This window comes from Mustela erminea, chromosome 5 (assembly GCF_009829155.1).
Source record: "Mustela erminea isolate mMusErm1 chromosome 5, mMusErm1.Pri, whole genome shotgun sequence".
Taxonomy (NCBI): domain Eukaryota; kingdom Metazoa; phylum Chordata; class Mammalia; order Carnivora; family Mustelidae; genus Mustela; species Mustela erminea.
Genome location: NC_045618.1, coordinates 29,661,398 through 29,684,470, shown reverse-complemented (window position 1 = coordinate 29,684,470; position 23,073 = coordinate 29,661,398). Strand labels below are relative to the sequence as shown.

At 40.1% G+C, this 23,073-nt stretch overlaps 1 protein-coding gene across 5 annotated transcripts in view; it reads left to right on the top strand.

Moving 5' to 3' along the window:
* PEAK1 (pseudopodium enriched atypical kinase 1) overlaps positions 1-23,073 on the top strand; it is a 306,975-nt gene that overhangs the window by 247,133 nt on the left and 36,769 nt on the right. For all 5 annotated transcript variants that reach the window (XM_032342363.1, XM_032342360.1, XM_032342362.1 and 2 more), the window contains one exon: positions 10,739-10,932. In XM_032342363.1, coding sequence (XP_032198254.1) covers positions 10,739-10,932 — 194 coding nt within the window. The remainder of the gene's footprint in view (positions 1-10,738; positions 10,933-23,073) is intronic.

The following is a 23,073-nucleotide window of genomic DNA, read 5'->3' as shown; positions in this document are numbered from 1 at the left end:
TCATTTGTATGTTGTATATGGCTACTTTTGCATTATAACAGCAACGTTAAGTACAACAGACACCATATGGCCTATAAGGCCTAAAATATTACTGACTTCACAGAAAAAGTTGGCCAAGTCTCCAGACTATGCTATAATATCTGATTTGTCTATGGTTGTCAGGCATGCTAGTGGCTGGTGTCTATTCTAGCCAGACACCGCACAGGTTTGCAACTCCCTGAAGTACCTAGAGTCTGGGTCTCTTTATATTCATGTGTGTATGGGAAAAAAAAAAAAAAAGTCTGAGCACTTTTTAGACTGTGGTAAAATGCAATGTCCTTCTCTCTGTAAAGGTCAGTTAGAAACTTGAATTTTTTTGATGCTTATGCTCCAGTTATACCTTAATTTGCATTATCTCTACTCTTTGCCAAAAGAATCCTATCAAAGTCATCTTTTCATGCTGGGGACCACACTGGCCTCTGAAGATCAAATTCCTATTCCTCATAAAGAAAAAAATTGGAGACAGAAGCTGAAAGTAGCTGCTTGCTCTCCTGATCACATAGTCCTTGCTCTAAAGAAACTTCTGGACTACAAGCATTTATAAAGATCACATCTACATTTGCTGACATATTGTTCCTAAAGTTAGATGAGTTCATAAAGCCCTTACTGTTGAAATTCTAAATAATCCTGTTTTACAGAGAACTGATAAACATCTCACTTGGTCCTAATCACAGAATGATGCAGAATGATTGTTTAAGTGTACCATGATGGGATGGTCTTCAGATGGCTTTACATTCCTTTCCCTTCTGGAAGGTGATAAAACTCCAGAGAAGTAAGGTACTTGCCTAGAGTCTCATAATGAATATATTCCAAAGTGAAGAATCCAACTGAGACTTCCCCATGTATTGGGTCAGTTTTGTTTCCTTGTTAGCCTAATGAATCTGAAGTTAAACACCAGTATCTTACTGTATAATTCTTTTTTTTTTTTTAATTTATTTCTTTGACAGAGAGAGAGATCACAAGCAGGCAGAGAGGCAGACGGGGGTGGGGGGGCCGCGGGGAGCAGGCTCCCTGCTGAGCAGAGAGCCTGATGCGGGACTTGATCCCAGGAACCTGGGATCATGACCTGAGCAGAAGACAGCGGCTTAACCCACTGAGCCACCCAGGCGCCCCTTACTGTATAATTCTTAAAACACTTTCACTCACGTTAGCTCAGTTGTCTCAACATCTATGACAGTGCATCCTTCCTATTTTATAAGATCTTGAGAAACAGTCTCATCGACATTCCCAGGGCTGCTATGCAAACAGATAGCAGAGCCAGAGTCTGACTTCAGAGGTGTTTGGCCCCTAAATGATTTTTTTTCTTTTTTGCACTCTTGATGGTGGTTGTTGAGTCCGTTGGTTTCTACCATGTCTTTTATAAAGTCAGTCTCAGTGCAAGAAGGGAAGTCTGTGACCAGGAAGAGATACGTCCTGATTCATCGAGCTGTTGAGCAGTCTCAAAGTACTCAACACGGGCATAGTTGAACATAGTTGCTCACTCTCTTAAAAGCACTTAATATGAATTTCCTAATTAATACATACTCCTATAAATGTCACTATACTCATTTTATAGATGAATGATGGGAGGCAGGGGCAGAGTAGTGGTTGTGGCAGCGCTGAAATGAAATTTGAGTTTCTCATTTCCAGGCCTGTATTCAGACCTCTAGGCCACAGTTTCAGCCAGTGATTATTTAACATAACTGCAGTAGAGTATGGATTAGAGTTATCAGGTAATATTTAAAAGTTTAATTCCAGGAGAAGCAGTTTGTTCTCATATGGTGCCTTGATAATGGTGATTTGTTAATAGCAGGGAGAAAGGCTTGCCAAAGAACAACAACAACAGGGGCACCTGGGAGACTCAGTGGGTTAAAGCCTCTGCCTTCAGCTTATGTCGTGATCTCAGGGTCCTGGGATCGAGCCCCGAATCTGGCTCTCTGCTCAGCGGGGAGCCTGCTTCCTCCTCTGTCTCTCTGCTGCCTCTCTGCCTACTTGTGATCTCTGTCTGTCAGATAAATAAATAAAATCTTTAAACAACAACAACATAACAGTGGTGCACACTGGTCCGCTCCCCACTCCCAGTCTAGTTCTCCTGTATTAAAAGAGCCTCAGGAGTCAGTCTTTGGCCTTTCTGTGCTGCTGGCACAGGGACAAAGCTCCAGTCTGCATCAGGGAGATGGCCTGCCCCACACTGGAACCTGTCCTGATGCCAGTCTCCATGGTGGTGCAGGCTGGGATTTTACTGGGAGGAATGCAGGTACAGAACTGTAGTAATATCCTCTAGTGCCTTGCTGTCCAGATCCCACCTGATATGATTTATTCAACACCCATTTATTGGGTGTTTGCTATAATTCTCTGTCCCTTCGTATTAGTCTGTGTGGGCTACCATAAATAAAATACCACAGACTGGGTGACTTAAACAACAAAAATGTATTTGCTCACAGTTCTGGAGGGCAGAAATCCAAGGTCAGGGTTCCAGTTGAACTGGTTTCTGGTGACGACTCTCTTCCTACCTTGCAGAAATGACCACCTTCTCGTTATGTCCTCACTTTCCTTGTGTGCAGAGGGAGAGACAGACCAAGCCCTCTGGTATCTTTTGTTGTGAGTACAGTAATCCTATAGGACAGGGTCCCACCCTTATCCCCTCATTTAATCTTAAGTATCTCCAAATATGGCCACACTGGGGTTTAGGGCTTCAACATATGAATGGGGGGATATGAATGTTTTTCCAGAACACCTGTTATCAGTGTTCAGAGAAGGAAGAGTCCTGAAGACACAAAGATGTCTTGGCCAACTTGAGGCCTGCATAGTCTTTAATGACTGAGTTTGAAGTAGATGATGAAAAGAAGGGAAGCAACTCTAGGTAGACAGAGAAAGTAGGTTCAGCACAGATGGAGAATATAGTGTGTCCAAGGTATAGGAAATTACGATGTAGAAATACATTGGTTTGTGTGGAGCTAAAGGATTTGTGTGTTGAAAAATTTGGAGTAAGGAGGGAAACATACATTGCAGCCTCATTGTGAAAGGCCTTGAAGACCTTTAGGTAGTTCAGATATGACCTTGACAGGTCACAAGGATGTGGAACAGAGGAACAGCAGAACAAAATAGAGATTTTAGGAAAAGAACCCTGGCCCAGCATCCAAGGTCCCTCTTGTAGCAGCTTTCTCAGTCAGAGCGGTCTGCCCTTTTTGCTCATCTCTGTCCTCTGTTGATACTGGGAATTGAGGTCATGCTGCATGTCGGGAGACTCCACCTATTGCTTCTCTCACAGATGCTGCTTCTTATTTTCAGAGGTAACTTTATCCAGACAGGGCTCCAACTAAAAACTGTGAATGTCATACTAGACCAAATCCTTGTTTTCTAACATATTGTGAGTTTGTATAATTGTATTCTAAGAATAAACCTCAGAAGGTAAGGATTGGTTCCAAAACAGCCCCCTCCTCTTTTTTTAATAGCCCTTTATGAATCTCTCATCTGTGACTACTTGAATTATTTTGTTTCCCTTTATGTCACTTTTGAGCGGCAATGCTCCAACTTAAAATTTTCTTTTCTTTTTTTTTTTTAAAGATTTTATTTATTTATTTGACAGATCACAAGTAAGCAGAGAGGCAGGCAGAGAGAGAGATGGGGAATCAGGCTCCCTGCTGAGCAGAGAGTCCCACGTGGGGCTTGATCCCAGGACTCTGGGATCATGACCTGAGCTGAAGGCAGAGGCTTAACCCACTGAGCCACCCAGGCGCCCCCACAACTTAAAATTTTCATGCTCACTTTTTACACCTTGATCCTTTTTATACTTGAGGCACTAGGACCAACTGTGTCAGAATCTCCTGGGTTGTTTATATAAATTCAGATTCCTGGGCCATCCCCCAGAGCTGTTAAATTTGTCCCTAGAGGTGGGAGCCGCAAATCTGCATCTTTAGCAAGTTCCCAAGGTAATTCTTAGTCACACTACAGCCTAATAACAATTAGCATAATATTTTAGAACATTGACTTTGAAGTCACTCAGACCTGGATTTGAATCCTGCTTTCACCACTTATTAGCTCTGTCATCTTGGACAAGCCCTGGTTCAGGTTACCTCATCTGTAAACTGAGAGGCAGAGTAGGGTATCTGTTTAGACCACAGACCCTAGGTTTTAATCTCTCTTCCACCAGTTAGCAGCTGTGTTACCTGAGGCAAATGACTTAACCTCTCTGGACTCTAATTTCTTCATTTGTAAAAGAGAGAAAACAATCTGCCTAGAGCATTATAGTGAGACTTAGAAGAATTTAGGAAAAACTGTGAGAAGAGGGTAGATTTTGTTCTCCCCTCCCTACCTCCACCCAAGGCATGACAGTGTCTGAGACCATTTGGTCATCATGACTAGGGAAGGAGAGAGTGGTTCCAACACCTGGGTAGAGGCAAGAGATGCTAGTAGGATCCTACCATGCACAGGACATCCCTTCACAGCAAGTATTATCTGGTCCGAAATGTCAGTAGCGCCACTTTTGAGAATCCTGGCTTAGAACAGACACACAATAAGTACTATGTACGTTTTGGCTGCTGTTCAGATTCCCTGTTACAGGAATAACAAGCCTTACTTGGAGTGATATCGTTAGGAGACATATATCTAAGTACAGTACCGTACTCTCAGCAAATGCAGAGGCGGTTGTGATGGTGCATCTGTGAACACAGTCTTTCTGTACTAAAGCAGCTCCTTTTTGAAGAAATCCTTTTGCAATGTAAATAACTACGTTGTTTAGAATTTTTCAAAAGTAGACACATCTGTAGCCATTAATACCCTTTAATAATAGCTTCTAATAATTTTAATAATAATTCTGTTCTTTGCAAAGCTCTCTTACTTCTTCATCTTCACAATCAGGCATTTACGGTCGAGTCTTTACCATATACCAGACTTGCATTATGGTGCCAGTGTGGTGGGGGTCAGTTCGGAGACAATCCAGTTCAGATCCCGACTCTACTACCACGTTACCCTCGTAACCCCGGGCAACTCATTTCACTTCGTCTGAGCTCAATTTCCCTATCTGCAAAATGAAAGCAACTGCCTCAACCCCCTGAAGTGTTTTGGCGAATTAACTGGGAAAGCGTGCAGCTTGTGCAGTGTCGAGTAGGAGCAGATTCCCGTCCCCTCCATGAGCCCGCAGTGTTTTCAGAGCATGGTGTGACATACTCCTCTCCCTCCTCTGACTCGAAGGGCAGACAGGCAGTGGAGGGAGACAAGAGGAAAGTGGAGAAGTTGCTTCTCCAGTGCTTCTGCGCATGCATAAAAAGTCAAGGGCCCCTATCCTCCCTTGGGTAGTCCTTTTCTTCTAATATCTTGCTTTCTCAGGACATATACATCAGTATGTCACACCTTTCTTTAGAAGTGAGCCAAGGCCTAAATGGTGATGAGAGGCTCCTGCTGTAATGCTGTTGAGAAAGGCAGCCTTCTTTTATTGCTCTTTTCCCAGATTAGTTTATCTTCTCTGTTGATTTGCACAGATCCCATTCTGACTTCGTATTTCATAGGATTTTAAAACTGTAATTTTTCTTAGTATTATGAACATGACAGTGATTTACAGTGGCCCATGTTTTTATCTACTTTTCTGTCTTGCGGTCCGGTGCTTTAAAGACACTTTTAATTTGCTATTCACATCTATTTTTAAAAAAGAAAAAGTGAAACCATGCAGTGTCTGAAGATTAGAGTCTATTCAGGACCTTGCTCATGGCTACCAGTCTTCCTCATTTCAAGACCCAGCCACTTCATTCACACTAGTAAGAGCTACCTTTGTTTGACCAACTTCTGTTAGACATATTAGGAAGAACCCATCAGATCTCAGTGAAAGGTTAATCTCAGTTCAGAAGAAGAAGTTTGAAGGTTTCAGTGAAAGACTACAGAAGGCTTAGTGGAAAATTGGAGACACTAAGATAGTGATCAATGGACACAACACTTTTCTACCTGAGAATGCCAGTAATTGGAAAATATAGCAAAATCAAATTGATGACCTGGAAACCAAGATAGGATTAGGAAATGTCACATTGGCAGGGGTTACAGGGACAGAGAGAGACAGAGTTTTTCCTCCTTCTGATAGATTAAAGGTGTGGGATTTGATAACTTTGAACTCTCCTCATGTGTTGGTATATATTCCAGCTCTACAAAAGCCCATCATCCCCCACAACCCCAGAAATCAGCAGCTCTGAAACCAGTTAAGAAAACTGTGATATGCTGTTTCTGATATGCCTTGATCTGGATTTTAGGAGTAAAAGGAGGTTTTAAAAATCACACATTTATTAATTGGCTGTCTTCGGCAAATAGAGACAAATGTTGTTGCCGAAGAGAGCTGGCAAATGGGAGGTTAGAATACCATTTGCCCAAAGAGACAGATGGTCTCTGTTGAAGCTTGATTTCATTTACTGTCCCTTCTGAAGCTGAATGGAAGTGGTTGAATTTGAAGATAAAGTTGAACAGAAATTGTGGAAATACTTGGATGCATAAAGGACTCTAATGCAGAATTTGATTTGCCTTTTTTATAAAAAAAAAAAAAAAAAGTACATTCAGACATTTAACAGAATTTTTACAAAAATCTTATTGAAGGAATTTGCCAGAAAAAAAAAAAATCATTTTCATTTGATGGTGTGTAATGATTAATCCCACCACCTGGGGTAAACCAAGTGAGCTTCCCACAGGAGATTGCTTGTGCAGCTTTGAATTATGGATGAATGTTGCAGACTGATGAGAGATAACCTTACCAAGGGATTCGTTTGTAGAGCAGACAAATCTGTAACAATGTTACAGTTTCCTTTGAACACATTAAGTTCATTCTCCATGTTCAGAAAATGAGATGTCTTCCTGGAGATTATGACCTGATTTTTTAAGTGTTGGGTTATCCATCCCAAATCTCAATTATAAACTGGTCATTAAGGAAAAAGTCAGTTGAGGAGTCTGAGGTACACACGAACTTGTGTTGTCTTCCATTATGAAAACAGAGTAAATGCTGAGGGTCCAGGAAAATAGTAGGCTAAATCGGGGTGTGACTCAGCCTGACAATTAAGGACCTAGGTATCAATGCCATAGTTACTGTAGACATTCTGCATAGCACTATAGACCTAGGGATTATTTAAACATGAATTTAACTCGTAGAAATAGAAAAGATATAACTTCCTCTATGTGGGCCATTTATTAGTTAATAGTTCTGTTTTATAACAATGAATATCAAATTGTACTTACCTGAGAAAAATCTAGTTATCCTTGTCATATTTGTTATTTCAAGATGTGCTAAGATATAGTATATTAGAAATTCTAACAAGTTTCTTATAATTTCATTTTAAAGTTCTTTTTAAACTTTCTGTTTCATGGAGGAAATGGGGGACATTTTCATTTTGTTCATTATCTCCTTTCTGAGGCTGTCCTCTAGTTGGTACAGATGATCAAGGAATAGGAAATCAGAACCTGGTTTCTCGGATTCTCATTTTGGTGTCCATTACCTTAAACATTTCTTGATGAAATACTGGTGATGAACCCCTTTGTTAGGAGATAAAATCTGTATTTGGAAAGTGTCATTTTATTATTTGGGAGGGTTTTCTTTTTTAAAAAAATATCTTTTTTTTTTAAAGATTTTGTTTATTTATTTGACAGAGATCACAAGTAGGAGAGAGGCAGGCAGAGAGAGAGGGGAAGCAGGCTCCCTGCTTGAGCAGAGAGCCCAATGTGGGGCTCGATCCCAGGACCCTGAGACCATGACCTGAGCTGAAGGCAGAGGCTTAACCCACTGAGCCACCCAGGCACCCCTGGGAGGGTTTTCGGATTTCATATCTAAACATGGCACAAAGAAATCAATGGTCAAAAATTATATTCCCTTAAAAAATTAATATGCCTTAAATTGTCAAATTTTACTTCTTTCTTTCTTCCTAGACAGTTTGTCTATTGATACAGAGTGACTGAGTCAACCTTCTCTGATGCTGTTCTCAGTTCTTTTTCATTTTTCAGTCATAGCATGTTACCACATCTAAGCTTGAACTCTCAAAGCCTCTCCATTTCTCATCTCTTTTACCATTTTCATCGTACATAGAGCTGTTCCTCCCTCAAGCATCAAGACATGACATATCATTGATGCATTTTTTTAAAAAATTCTTCCTTTTAGACTCTGCTGTCACTGCTGATTAAACATCTTAGCATCCATTTGCAATTCCTTGTGATTTCACTTTCATCAGCTCCCTTTGCATAGTTCTTTATAGTTGATGATTCTTTTAATTGGTGATATAATATACCAGTGTACTTACTTAAAACGTGCTTATGAAAACTAACCTTTATGTGGAATATAGGTTGTCCTGCCCTGATCCTCAAAGAGTTAATAAAACTAGTTTTCACTTTGCTTCCCAGAGGTAGTTTGGCACATTTCCCAGACCAAACCCCTAAGGTAAAGGTCAAGGTGCAGTGGATGATATTAAGGTGCAGAATTCGAAACCTGTATCTTACCCAACCTGTAGTTTTCCTGAGCTCAGTGGGATCTCTGGTATATCAGAGCTTCAGGACATGATTAACAGACCGAAGGCGGCCCTGTAGACTACCCTTTAATGGGGAATTGTATGAGTGAGTACAGTGGGTGAGTCTTTAACATTTCTTGCTTTTTAGCATCCGTATTTTGTAGTGAGAAGCCCATAGGAGCACAGAGCTGTGTTTCATGTATGTGAGGAGCAGGCCCAGGGAATTCTTCATGGTTTAATAGCAGTAACTCTTTCTGTAGTCTTCACAATAGCTGAGGCTCATGGTAAATAGCCCATTGCATGGAGGAAAACAGACAAGGGAGGGTATAGTCTTGGTTTCTGAACCAACCTTTGCTAATCCCTTTTGATAATGGAAAAGAGAGCTGTCTTAGTAATAATGAGGAGATTGGGGAAAGAGAAAAGGCGAGAGCAAGCTTGCAGAGGTTAGAAGCCTAAAAACAGCATTTTAGGAAACCTCTCAAATTAACTCTAAAATAAGAAATGAATGTCACTTTATGTTTAGATATATACTTGTACTTTGAAATCAGAAATGACTTACATTAACTTTTGCCCAATAAAGATCATTTTCCTTCTGAAGCATGTTGGTAACTATCCAGTGACCTATAGCCTTGACACTATGTGGTATTTGAGAGGGTCTCAGAAGTGTCACTTTGCTTTGTCTTTGCTAATGGCAGGGCAGCGAAGGCCCCTTCTCACTGTGATTTTGTAATGCTCCATATTATGAGAAACCAGTTTTGTTTGGAGCCCTTTTTTCGGGTTGATGTCCTAGGGCAGCCCATTAAGAGGCAGCATGCTCTACTGTGTGAGGCCTCCTTTACATACACCACCCTACTGGCCGCCAGTGGAGTGGCTCCTTTCCACCTTACCACTGTCCTCGAGAGCCAAATCCCAGAAAGGAAGCTCCAGCTCATTGCTCACTCCCAGTACAGAGAGACCTCTGGCTCTGCCAGCTCTGAAAGAGTATTTTTGAAGTTGTGTATCCAGCAGACTTCAAGGCTTATTTTTTTGTTCAGACACACGCATAATTTCCATAATGAAAGATTGATAAGAAGGTACTCCTTTTTCAGATCTACTCCCTCAAGTCCACAGGTGATATATGTTCAGATGACACATGATCAAACAAAGTACCTCTTTTAAAGAAACTTGTAAATGTCACTATGATTCACTGCCAATTGAAAAATCCAGAAATAACATGCTATAGTATATAAGATGTTTCCTTCTTTCTCTTTGCCCACATTAAAACAAAACCAAAAAAGGGGGAAAGAAGGGTTGGTGAGTGTGTGACAGTGTAAGAACACTCTCAGAAACTGTTAGAGATGCCTGATTTTAAATTTGTTTTGTTGGCTAGCCCAGTGAGATTTTCTAACTAGGCTAGTTTTCTCTACCAACATTAAATGACCATCCCATCCCCTTGTACTTATAGCAAAGCATTGACAGTTCAGGCAGGATGGGAAGTGGGGAAGACTGGAAGAGATAGCTATAAGCAAATGAGCAGGCAGCAGTGAAACAAGATTGGAAACACAAAGTAGTATGGATGCCACACTGTGGTATGTGGCCAACAGGATCTTTCAGGTTCATTTTAATTGAGAAGATTAACGAGAATGCAGACCTTTCATTTTCATTCACCTTGCCTACTGCATGCATTCGGGCAAAGGCTGTGGATTCTGTCCTCCTGACAACAAGATTTTGCTGGCCGCAGTTTACGTTCTGAAGCAATTGCTTAACCTCCTTATTTAGTCTAATCCCAGCTTTATTCCTGATCCTTTACTGAATACTTTAGCATGTAGTAAACTCTATATATGAAATAAAGTAAGTTTATATAGTAAATTATTTGATGTTACAGTACTACAGTATAGTAAATATGCCAAATACTTCACCAAGCATGTAAGCATGTGGGTGCTTTGTCTTTAACCAGTTAAGCATTCAGCCTTCACCACTACCATCACCACCTCCTGCCTTAGTTTCATTTCTTACCTTCTTATTCTCAGGCTTCCTTCTGAGATTACTATGCCTCCTCTATCGAACTGGATTCTCAATGTGTAGGAATCAAGATAAATAGGAGGATCAGCCTAGATGAAGGACTGCCCTCTATTCAGACAAGTATTTCAGGCCATAGGACCCATTATGGCGACTCTGGGGCTTGTTAATTACATTTTTGGCAAGTATATGTCTTCCATAAATCTAAATTTTAACCAGACCTTTGAATGCCACTGTGACCACAGTCTGATTTGTTTCAGTCACAAGACCCATGAAGTGACAGAGGACTTCTCTCCTCGGGATCCAAGATCCGTTGTTGCGAGGCAAGATGACGGAGCCTGCCCTCCCATCACAGCAGCCTTGCCCCTACCTGGACTGGAAGGGGACGAGGAAAAAGAAGACGTTTCAGATACTATTGACCTGAATCCCTGTAGTGCAACCTACAGCAACTTAGGTAAGTAGAAAATGTCATATAAATAGTATTTAAACTTTGCCTTTTTATGCACTACCCAAATGCTTGATTTCCCTGGTGAGATGGTTTTTATTGCTGCATGGAGCAAAAGTTGGACAATGGGAGCCATAATTTTTCTTTTTTTTTAAGTTTTTTTTTTTCTTTAAATTCCAGTTCGTCAACATACAGTGTAATATGTTTCAGGTGTACAGCATAGTGATTCAGCACTTCCGTACAACAGCAGGTGTGGAACCATAAATTTTAATACACCTCAGAAAAAGTCCTTGTGTTTACTAGGCATATACTGAACACTTGCTACCATGAGTCCTGTGCCATGCGCTAAGGGTGTGACATGGTCCCTGCTTGAGGGACTCACCGGGAGGATTTCGGTAGTATATCATAAATACAGTGATACACACATGGAATATTTTTTATATTACCCAGGAGAGGGTGCCAAAAGATGCCTTTTGGAAGCTAGTTCCTGAACTAACTTAGCTGGTGGACAGAGGGAACAAAGAGTATTCCAACCCAAGGCAGCAACAGGAGCAAAAGCACGAACCCTGGAACAAGCACGGTGCCTGGGCTACCACAGCCGTTTCATGCTGCTATGAGCAGCAGAGTTCGATGAGTGTGTGTTTCAAGCTAAAACCTGAGACTTTTTTGCTCTCTGTGATAGTAACCCATCAGAAGGTTTTAAGCCGAGGGATAATGTGCTATAATTTGTGTTTTAGAACATCCGCTTTATAGGCTGCCATGAAAGATGGATTGGAGGTGAAGTGTTTGAGGTGAAATCTAGTAGTTGGGTACTTTGGCAGGACCATGTAAGGAGATGAGAAAGGCCTCAACTAAGGTAATGGGAGGGGGAACAGTAAACAGATTTAAGAGGCAAAATACATAAGGCGTAATGGTTAATTTGATAGGAAAATGATGTGGAAATCTATGATATAGCTCAGATTTCTGGCTTGGAGCAAGCAGGCTCAAAGAAGTAAGATCCCAGTTATTGTGGTGTTCAGGCAGAGGCTGAGGGGCCATCTCTCAGAGATGCAGTGAAGAGGAAGCCTACAGGACAAAAAGGGCCAGACTGAGTGACCTCTAAGGTGCCTGCCAGTGCAGAGATTCTTCAGTTTTTCCAATCATCTTCACTCTTCTTCCTTGAGTACCCAGGAACTTTCCATCTGTCGTCTTTCCTTGAGTGTCAGAGTTCTCTGCACAGCCTGGGGCTAGATAAGGATTTCTCATTGCTGTTCTCCCCTCAAGTCAGGAGAGGGGTGAGTAGCCTGAGTTGAACTGCCATATGCACAGCACTAGCAAGAGCCTTATGGGCCCTGACAACACTTAAACCTGTTTGGAGATCGGTGGCGTGTAATATCAAGGCATTCTTCTGTCTTGTTTCTCTTTTCCTTTTTTTGTCTTTTCCCTTCATCAGGTTAGAGTAGGGAAAAATTATTCTAAGAGCAGCTAGAGTACTTGGAAATAAAGGAGTCCTTAAGAAGGCAAAAAGATTTGAAGTAATACTGTAGGAGAAATGCTCTAATGTGCTCTTTTGGAAAACTCAGCATAACAATCCACATGCAGTTGAAAATACGTTCTATAAGGAAGACTTCCATTCTAAGTTCTAGAAGCCTTCTATGATCTGTGCGTTGTGGAGCCCATATTACAGTATACCCAAACAACCATCTCAGATGCCATTTTCCAGTTGGAATTATAGTCAGACAGCTTACTCAACTTCTCCCATTGTTTTATATTTTTTGAAACATCCCGTAAGATACAAAAACTATTGCTTATTTACTATAGTATGCTCTCAGCATAATATATTGACATATCTTTCAGACATTCTTACTACCCCAACATTTCTTTTGTGATGTCCTCAGTAAAATATATTACTAATTATTACTTATTATATGGCATCTTATGGCATCTCTTTAAAAAATATCCATGGGCTGGGGTGCCTAGCTGGCTCAGTCAGTAGAGTATGCAGCTCTTGATCTTGGGGTTATAAGTTCAAACCCCATGTTGGGTTTAGAAAATACTTAAAATTTTTTAAAAAGCTTTTAAAAAAATCTATCCACCAATGTCAGTTAAGGTTAATTATTTTATCTTATTTGTCTTTTCGGTTCTGTAGATAATTAGAAAAAAAAATAGAACCTTACTTCCATGAATAATCCAAGTACCTCATATTATATTATATTAACTCATTTAATCCTCCCAACAACCTTAGGAATTTTGATCCCCATTTTTCAGATGACAAAAGTGAGTCAGAATGCCTTGCCCAAAGTCACAGAACCAGTAAGGATTGCACCAGGATTGGAACCCTGTCAGTGTTAACCAGGACTATAATGATCATAACCACTAAATTCTTGTAAAATACTGAAGGACTGCAGCCGTCTCCCCGCCACCCCCCGCACTTTTTTTTTAGTCATCTACATTGAGACACAAAATCTCAAAATTTCAAAAGATTACCATTACTTAGAACACTAAAAATACACCATGTTATAGATGCCCCATCAAAAAGATAGCTTTTTTTCCAACCTGTTAATTTACTTTTAAACTTTGTGATGCTCGTAAAGTGTTGCCTTATTTTCCTTAAGTGCTTGTGTGGCTGTGCTTAATTCCATAGCGTATGACACATGTTAGTTTCTTCTTTGGGAAGGTTTTACTATGCGAATAAAATAAAAACTGAGTAACACATAGGGTTGATGACATGAGTTCTACAGTTGAGGGGTTTTTAATTTTTTGTTTTGTTCCTGTTTTTTTCCTAATGAAACAAGTATTTTAGATGGCATTTGGAAATTGCCTTTTTCAATATTTTTTTTCTTTTTTTTTAAATTTTATTTATTTATTTGACAGACAGAGATCACAAGCAGATAGAGAGGCAGGCAAAGAGTGAGAGAGGAGGAAGCAGGCTCCCCGCTGAGCAGAGAGCCTGATGTAGAACTCGATCCCAGGACCCTGAGATCATGACCCGCGCCGAAGGCAGAGGCTTAACCCTCTGAGCCAGGCAGGCGCCCAGCCTTTTTCAATATTTTTAATAAATCATTTGCAGGAAATTTTAAAGTATCTCTTTGGGTAACTCCTTGTGATTTAAAGTCCTAGGAGCTTATTATTTAAAAATCTGTAGTTTAAAAACGGAAAGGAAACAGTATTTTTAAATGTAATACCCTTAGATCTTTTTAAATAGTCTAAAACCAATCTATAAACACCACATTCTTTCTTTATTTTTTCTTTTTCTTTATCTTTTCCTTCCTTTCTTTCTTTCTTCCTTTTTCTTTCTCTCCTTCCTTCCTTTTTTCCTTCCTTCCTTCCTTCCTTCCTTCCTTCCTTCCTTCCTTCTTTTTCTTTATCAAATGAGGCAGAAGATGGATGGACAGACCAGTGGAAGAAATTGAGGGAGGAAAATTAAGGATTACCATTATTTTTACTGTGGAATTTATTTCTGAAAATTACATTGTAAAGTGGATGTGGAAGGCAGTGTAATATAGTAGGCAAAAAAAACAAACCAGGGGCGCCTGGGTGGCTCAGTGGGTTAAGCCGCTGCCTTCGGCTCGGGTCATGATCTCAGGGTCCTGGGATCAAGTCCCGCATCGGGCTCTCTGCTCAGCGGGGAGCCTGCTTCCTCCTCTCTCTCTCTCTGCCTGACTCTCTGCCTACTTGTGATCTCTGTCTGTCAAATAAATAAATAAAATCTTAAAAAAAAAAAAAAACACAAGTTTGAGGGATCAACCAGGTTTTGGTTCATCTGGTAGCTGTGTCATTGCCCACCTGTATGCTTGTAGTTCAGCTGTTTGGCATGCCAGAACTTCAATTTCCTCCTCTGAAATGAGGGGATGGTGATATCTGCTTTATAAGGATGATGATAAAAGAAGAACTTGGTATATAGAAGTACTCAAGAATTATGAAGTTCCTTTATTTCTTCCCAAAGATACGCTGTTGCTTTCTCCTTCAGATATGTTTGATGTGCTAGCCAGATAATGTAGAATAAAGTGGAAATAATTTAAAATGTTTATTAGAGATGTTGAGGGACACCTGGGTGACTCATTTGGTTAAGTGTCTGACTCTTAGTTTCTACTAGGTCACCATCTCAGGGTTGTGGGATCCAGTCCTGCATCAGGCTCCATGCTCAGCATGACGTCTGCTTGGTCCTCTCCCTCTCTCTCTTCTCCTCCCCCATTCATGCGCATGGGCTCTCTCCCACTCAAATTTAAAAAAAAAAAATGTTGAATAAGCAGACCAAAAAAATATAAATTCAAGAAGTTGTGGGTTGCTTACATCCTAAAGACTGAAGTTGTGAATATGATAGAGGACCCCAAGTTCTGCTAATTATTACTGACTTGTGCAGACCGTATATTTTTTTTAAGTTGTTGTTGTTGTTGTTGTTGTTGTTGTTGTTGTTTTTTGACAGAGAGAGAGAGCACAAGTAGGCAAAGAGGCAGGCAGAGAGAGGGGGAAGCAGGCTCCCGGCCGAACAGAGAGCCTGATGCAGGGCTCGATCCCAGGACCCTAAAATCATGACCTGAGCCGAAGGCAGAGGCTTAACCCACTGAACCACGCAGGCGCCCCTGCAGACCGTATCTTAAAGCCATTTCTTTTTACCTTAGAGATTATTCTCCAGGGTTAATTCAAGCGGCTTTTTTCTTCTCCTTAGCATAAATAAAGCAAACCTTATTTTGTTTAAACTTGGTTAATTATTAGGTTCTAGAGCTGCACTATCCCATACAGTCGGTAGCCACTAGCCACATCTGGCTATTCACATTTAAATTCATTAGAGTATAAATAAAAATTCAGTGTCTTAATCTCACTAGCTAAGACTAAGACAGTGTTGCTAGTGAGACACTAGTCTCACTATTGTCAGTGCTCAGTAGCCCTCAGTGGCTAGTACTGCATTGGACATGCAGATACAGAACATTTCTGTTGTCACAGAAAGTCCTGTTGGATAGCACTTCTTTTTTTTTTTTTTTTTAAGATTTTATTTATTTATTTGACAGAGAGAGAGTACAAGTAGGCAGAGTGGCAGGCAGAGGGAGAGGGAGAAGCAGGCTCCCCACTGAGCAGGGAGCCCAATGTGGGGCTCAATCCCAGGACCGTGGGATCATGATCTGAGCCAAAGGCAGAGGCTTTAACCCACTGAGCCACCCAGGCACCCCAGGACAGCATATCTTTAAAGAATTGTTTATTTGGAGGAGTTGTATTGTCTCCTATGGGCACAAAAATCATATTGGCCTTTATGCAACTTGAAAAATGACGATTTTACTCTGGATGATGGTGATATGAGGCCTCTGAACAAACCCTGATCTCTGGCATCTTAATCAACCCCAAACTGAATTTAGCAGGGTATCAGCCACCCAAAATGATTTCCCAAATAAGCGATAGAATGTTTTTTCAATCAGACTTCAACATTTTCCCCACATTTCTATGTCTATCTCAAGATGTCTAGAAGAAATATTGCTAGTTTTTTATGTGGCACACCTGACTACTTTATCAGCCTGCTAAAATCAGGCGCTCAAAGTAACTTTTACTGTGTTAGAAATAAGTCAGTGACTTCAGCTGTCCTTCATTTACTTTGTAACTGAGTACACTTCACGTTAGTTTTTAGAAATATCTATCAACTCTCCATTTGCAGATTCTTGGCTTACACCTCCTTCTGTGTGCCTACAACATAGCAAATTACCTAAAACATGCAGTAGGTATTAAGAACATGTTTGAATGAGTTAGCCAAAAGTGACTTTCACATTTGACTTTATAAGATTCCCAGATTAGGGAAGGTAAGCCCTCAGGAAATTTCATATAGAAAAATTTCAAGTATCAGTTTTTGTGCTCCGTTAATCAGCTGGCTTTTTTATTCTAATCCTGGCATACCTTGGAGATATGATGGGTTTGGTTCCAGACCACCACAATAAATTGAATACTACCATAAAGGAAATCAAATTAATTTTTTGGTTTCCTGATGCATATAAAGTTTATGTTTATCACTGTACTGTAGTCTGTTAAATATTCAATAGCATTATATCTAAAAGACAATATGCATATGTTAATTAAGAGATGCTTTATTGCTAAAAAATGCTAAGCTTTCAGTGACTTGTAATCCTTTTACTGGTGGAGGGTCTTGCCTCAGTGATGCTGGCTGCTGACAAATCAGGGTCTGAAGACTAGGGCCTTCAGAAATTCAGATATTGCTATGGCAGTTTCTTAAAATAAGTCAACAGTGCTATTTGCTGCATCAGTTGACTCTTCTTTTCACCAGCGACTTCTCTGTAGCTTGTGATGCTGTTTGATAGCATTTTAAGCACGTAGAACTTCCAGAATTGGAGCCGATCTTCTCAAACCCTGCCTCTGTTTTATCAGCTGTGTCATAGTCTAAATCCTTTGTCATCATGTCAGCAGTCTGCACAGCATCTTCACGAGGAGCAGTTTCCATCTCAAGAAACCATGTTCTTTGCTCACCTATAAGAAGCAATTTCTCATCTGTTAAAGTTTTATCATGAGATTGCATCAGTTCAGTCCCATCTTCAGGCTGCACTTTTTTTTTTTTTTAAGATTTATTTATTTACTTGAGAGAGTATGAGAACAGGCTTGAGTGGGGGAGGGGCAGAAGGAAAGAATCTCAAGCAGACTCCTCACTGAGCACAGAGCCCCACGTGAGACTGGATCCATGACCCTGAGATCACGACCTGAGCTGAAACCAAGAATTGGACACTTAACCTACTTGAGCCAACAAGATGACCCTTCAGGCTCTACTTCTAATTCTAGTTCTCTTGCTGTTTCCACCACATCTGTAGTTACTTCCTCCACACAAGTCTTAAAACCCTCAAAGCCCTCCATGTGGACTGGAATCCACTTATTCCAAACCCCCGTTAATGTTGGTATTTGACCTCTTCCCATGAATCAGGAATGTTCTTATTGGCATCTAGAAAAGTGAATCCTTTCCAGAAGGTTTTCAATTTACTTTGTGTAGATCCGTGGGGGAATCACTATCTATGGCAGCTATAGCCTTGCAAAGTATATTTCTTAAATAACAAAACTGGAAAGTCAAATTGACTCTTTGGTCCATGGCTTACAGAATGGCTGTTGTGTTAGCATGCAAGAAAACAACATTCATCTTGTATACCTCCATCAGAACTCTTGGGTGACCAGGCACAATAATATTTTGAAAGGGATTTATTTTTTCCTGAGCAATAGATCAAAACAGCTGGCTTAAAATATTCAATAACATGTTATAAACAGATACAGTGTCATCCAGGCCTTGCTGTTCCATTTAGGGAACACAAGCAGAGGTGATTTAGCTTAATTCTGAAGGGCTTTAGGGTTTTTGGAATGGTGAATGAGCACTGGCTTCAAATCATAGTCACCAGCTGCACTAGCCCCTAACAAGAGGGCAGCCTGTCATTGCAAGCTTTGAAGCCAGGCATTGACTTCTCCTCTCTAGCTATGAAAGTCGGAAATGGCATTTTGTTTTACTATAAGACTGTTCCATCTGCATTGAAAATCTGGTTGTTTACCTGAAGCTAGATCTTCTGGGTGACATACTGCGACTTCTACATCAACACTTGCTTCTTTGCCTTACACTTTTATGTTACGGAGATGGCTTCTTTTCTTAAACTTCATGAGCCAGCCTCTGCTAGCTTCCAACTTTTCTTCTGCAGCTTCCTTACCTCTTAGCCTTCATAGAATTGAAAAGAGTTACGGCTTTGCTCTGGATTAGTCCTTGGCTGAAGGCAATGTTGTGGCTGGTTTGGTCTTTTTTCAGACCACTGAAGCTTTCTTCATATCAGAAATAAGATGGTTCCACTTTCCACATTGGTGTGTTCACTGGAGTGGCTCTTTTAATTTACTTCAAGAACGTTTCCTTTGTATTCACATCTTGGCTAACCTGGTATAAGAGGCCTAGCTTTCACCCTACCTCGGTTTTCAATATACCTTCCTCAGTAAGCTTAATTATTTCTAGCTTTTGATTTTTTTAAAGTAATTTAAGTAGTAATTTTTTTATTTTAAAGAGAGAGAATGACAAGAATAGGGGCAGAGGGAGAGGAGAGGAAATCCTTAAGCAGACTCGCAACTGAACATGAAGCCCAATACAGGATTCAATCCCAGGACCCTGAGTTCATGACCTGAGCCAAAATCAAGAGTCAGATGCTTAACTGACTAAGCCACCCAGGCGCCTCTCTAGCTTTTGATTTAAAATGAGAGCTATGCAACTCTTCCTTTCACTTAGAGGCCAGTTTAAGGTTATTAATTGGCCTAATTTCAATAGTGTTATGTCTTAGGGAATAGGAAGACCCAGGGAGAGGGAGAAAGATAAGGGAATAGCTGGTCGTGGGGCAGTCAGAATACATTTATTGATTAAGCTTGCTATCTTATATGGGTGTGGCTTGTGGTGCCCCCCAAAATTACAGCAGTAACATCACTGCTGAGATCACTATCACAGATCACCATACAAATGTAATAATAATGAAAAAGTTTGAAAAATTGCAAGAATAACTAAAACATGACACAGAGACACAAAGGGAGCAAATGCTATTAGAAAAATGGTGCCAATAGACTTGCTCGATGGAGTATTGCCACAAACCTTCAGTTTATTTTTTTAAAAAATGAGAACACAATATCTGCAAAATACAATTAATTGAGGTATGGCTGTATGAGGCTTAATCCAGAGGTTTCCTAAGGAAAGAGCTATATAAGCCATTCTTCTACATAACCCCACAAGATCACTTTTTTCTTTTAAGATTTACTTATTTATTTTAGAGAGAGGAAGAGAGAGCGCAAGTGCAGGGAAGGGCAGAAGAAGGGGAGAGAAACTTTAGTAGACTCTTCAGTCAGCTCGGAGCCTGTCACGGGGCTTGATCTTTTGATCCTGAGATCATGACCTGAACTGGAACCAAGAGTTGGACACCTAACCAACTCTTGATTACATTTTTTGTTTTTTAAGTAATCTCTACATCCAACATGGGGCTGGGACTTACAACCTCCATATCAAGAGTTGCACACTCTGCTGACTGAGCCAGCCAACCAGGCACCGCTCCACATTTCTTATCTTACTTATCTAGGGCATCTCCTTAAGGCTGAACCCTTAAAACACTGAAAGAAAACATCTTAAAATCCTCTGTCTCCAGAACTTCCTTTGGCAGTGTATTGATCATCAGTGTGAAATGTTAAGGGGTGAGGGGCACCTGGCTGACTCATTCAGTAGAGTATGCGATTCTTGATCTCGGGATTGTGAATTTGAACCCCACGTTGGGTGTGGATGTTACTTAAATAAAATCTTTTTTAAAAAAATGCTAAGCAGTGAGTGTACTTAAAAGAGTGTCATTACTTTGCTGGCCTTAATGTTGTTAAGTTTATAATAACGGCATCATAAACAGAAGCTTTAAAAAAAATCATTCTGAAGGATATATTGCCGTTAATTCATTTACTCAACAAATAACTATTAAGGAACTTCTATGGGCCAGATATTATTCTACACAATCCAAAGTTAATGATTTGAACCAAAGATTAAAGAATTGCACATTTTTAATTATCTGAATCTTTAAAAAACAAAAACCTGAGATTGACCACTTTGAACATTTGAGCATTTGTTGTACTTTCTAAAAATATAATTATTACTATTTAAAAAGGAATCATATACTGTGTCCCTATCTTTTAACTTAGCTACATTTCATTTAAAAATAGTTTCCCATATACTAGAATTAGTTGGGGGAGTACAATATTCAAATTATGTAGATAACTCACCCCCAAATAAATAATCTCTGTTCTTGGAGAGGTTTTCAAATTACATTCTATAAAAATTGAGTCTGTCAGCTGCTACACCACTGACATTCTTTAAAGTGGTCAGCGTATCTCTTTATTTGAGGGTATGCGCAAAGTGGTCTTTGGAGATCAGCTTCGTTTTATCATTTGGCATGAAGTTGATGTCCCCTGGGGTCTGCCAGTTGGTGCTTCCATTTGACTGTGGTGGGACCCTTCTTCCTAAGCTGCTGAGGCCTGCTGCAATGAGATGATACAGTGAGTGCTAGGTTTAGCCAGTGATGGCCCAGTCACTTGACAAGGCGGGTGCACGGTGGTATGTGACATCTATATTTATAAACCACCATGCATATTTCCCAGTTTGGAGATGAACGTCTCTTCCTTTGTTCTCTCTTGTCCTGTTCTCATCTACATTACTTGTCATGAGCCCTGGAAAAAAAATTAGGGGTGAAATTACAATTTAAGGAAAAAAATATGTCCCATTTATTTGGGCTTTAATACGTTCATTCAGTAAACATTTGTCAAACACCAACTATCTCCTGGCACTGGAAAAAACAGTGCTATCTTCAAGGACTCTTGGCCTTTGGGAAAAGCAGACATGGGCTGGACTCTTAGGAGCCCATGTGCTAGTTGCTATGATGCAGATATTTCAAGGTTTAATGAAAGCCTCTGCCCCGAAGCGTGTAGGAGAGGGTCAGTTAAATTTTGAGCAGAGTTTGAAAGAAGGGTGGTTGTTTGTCAGATTGGCAAGCAAGGAAGAACATCCCAGGTAGAGGGAAGAGTATGTTTAAAGCCTAAAGCTAGGGGAGATGAGGCTAGACCATAAATGGTATATATACATCACAGTGATATATGTAAAAGATATACCTATAGGAAATAGAGAGCTACTGAAGATTTTTTAATAAAAAGACATATCAGGATTTTTAAAAGATTGTTTTGGGAACAATTGGAAGCAGAGAGACCAACTAGGAGCCCATGACATTCCTGTCTTATGGGAATGAAGAGTTAATTATGCTCATTCACATACTGCTCCTGTCCAAATGTGTCATTAAGTGCCCTTAGTCCCTAGCACCCCAAGATTATAATGATTGTCAGGTCTTAAACAAACATTTGCTATGGTTTGTCCCTCATGTATCTTCAAAGGTAGTGCCTTTTAGCAGATCTCTGTAACAAGAGAGTTATTATTTTGAGTTTTTCAGTATGTGATTATCTTTAAAATGTTGATCTTGGGGTGCCTACATGGCTCAGTCAATTAAGCATCCAACACTTGATTTCAGTTCAGGTCATGATCTCAGGGTTCTAGGATCAAGCCCTGTGTCCGGCTCTTCACTCAGCAGGGAGTCTGCTGGAGACTCTCCCTCTCCCTCTGCCCCTCCTGCTTGTGCTAGCTCTCTCTACAACACTCCCCCACCCAATGAAATAAATAAATTAATTAAAATGCAGATATTTAGAAATAATATTTTTCTTATGTCCTTTCTACTTACCATAGCAGTCTTGTAAATCTTAACAGGCCTATATCAATCATTTTCCTTCCTGAGGAGTTTTAAACCACCTTTGGCTACTTCAAAGTGTCATTAAATTATTCCTTTTTAATCCATCTTTCATCATTTGCTTTTAGAACATGACACAGGGGTTTTCTGTTAATCTGAAGACATTTTTAGGTGGGGAGAGAGTAAAGAGATAGAGTAAGGAAGCTCAAAAAGAGGGGAAAGTAAAATTTGAATGTGGTTTAAACATATTTGTCCAAAAGAACTTTTTTAGTCTATAGCAAGGCAAGATTTAGAACACAATTTTTTTTTTTTTTTTTTCTGTTTAGAGAGCTGGTATGCCACAAAAATGTAGAGTATGTGATGTTATATCAGGACTGCTGAAAGCTGAGCTTAGTGTCTGCTCCCAGAGGCTTGAGAGGAATGTACAGGATTCAAAGTTTAAAATAAAAACAGCCAAGATACCAAGCTTTTAAAACATTGACCCTGATGATTGGAATTCAGTCAGGAGAACTTGTCTTTCTTGAGGAAAGAAATAAAAACACAAAACACTTTTAAACGTGGGAGAATGGCGTGAACTATTTGCATGGGCTGTGCAATGCTCCATGGTTTCATCTTAACGCGCCAATATTTCTGATTCCCATGTGGAAATCTCCGTAGCTCCCAGGAGATCATATCCCGCCATTTGGGAAAAGAAGCCACTATTAATTCTCTTTCTTTCCTTGCTGCCTTGGCTGTCCATTTTCATTTTGGAATGATGAGCAACTCTTCTGACTCTGTGTCCTTCAGTCTGGCAGCCACTTACTGCACAATGGCTGTGTGTCTCACACAGTGCCAGGTACTGAGGAAGTGTTAAAAAAAAATACATACGCATGTTATAAAAGGCTGAAAATGCTGTAATAGAACAAAAGCACTAAGAGAG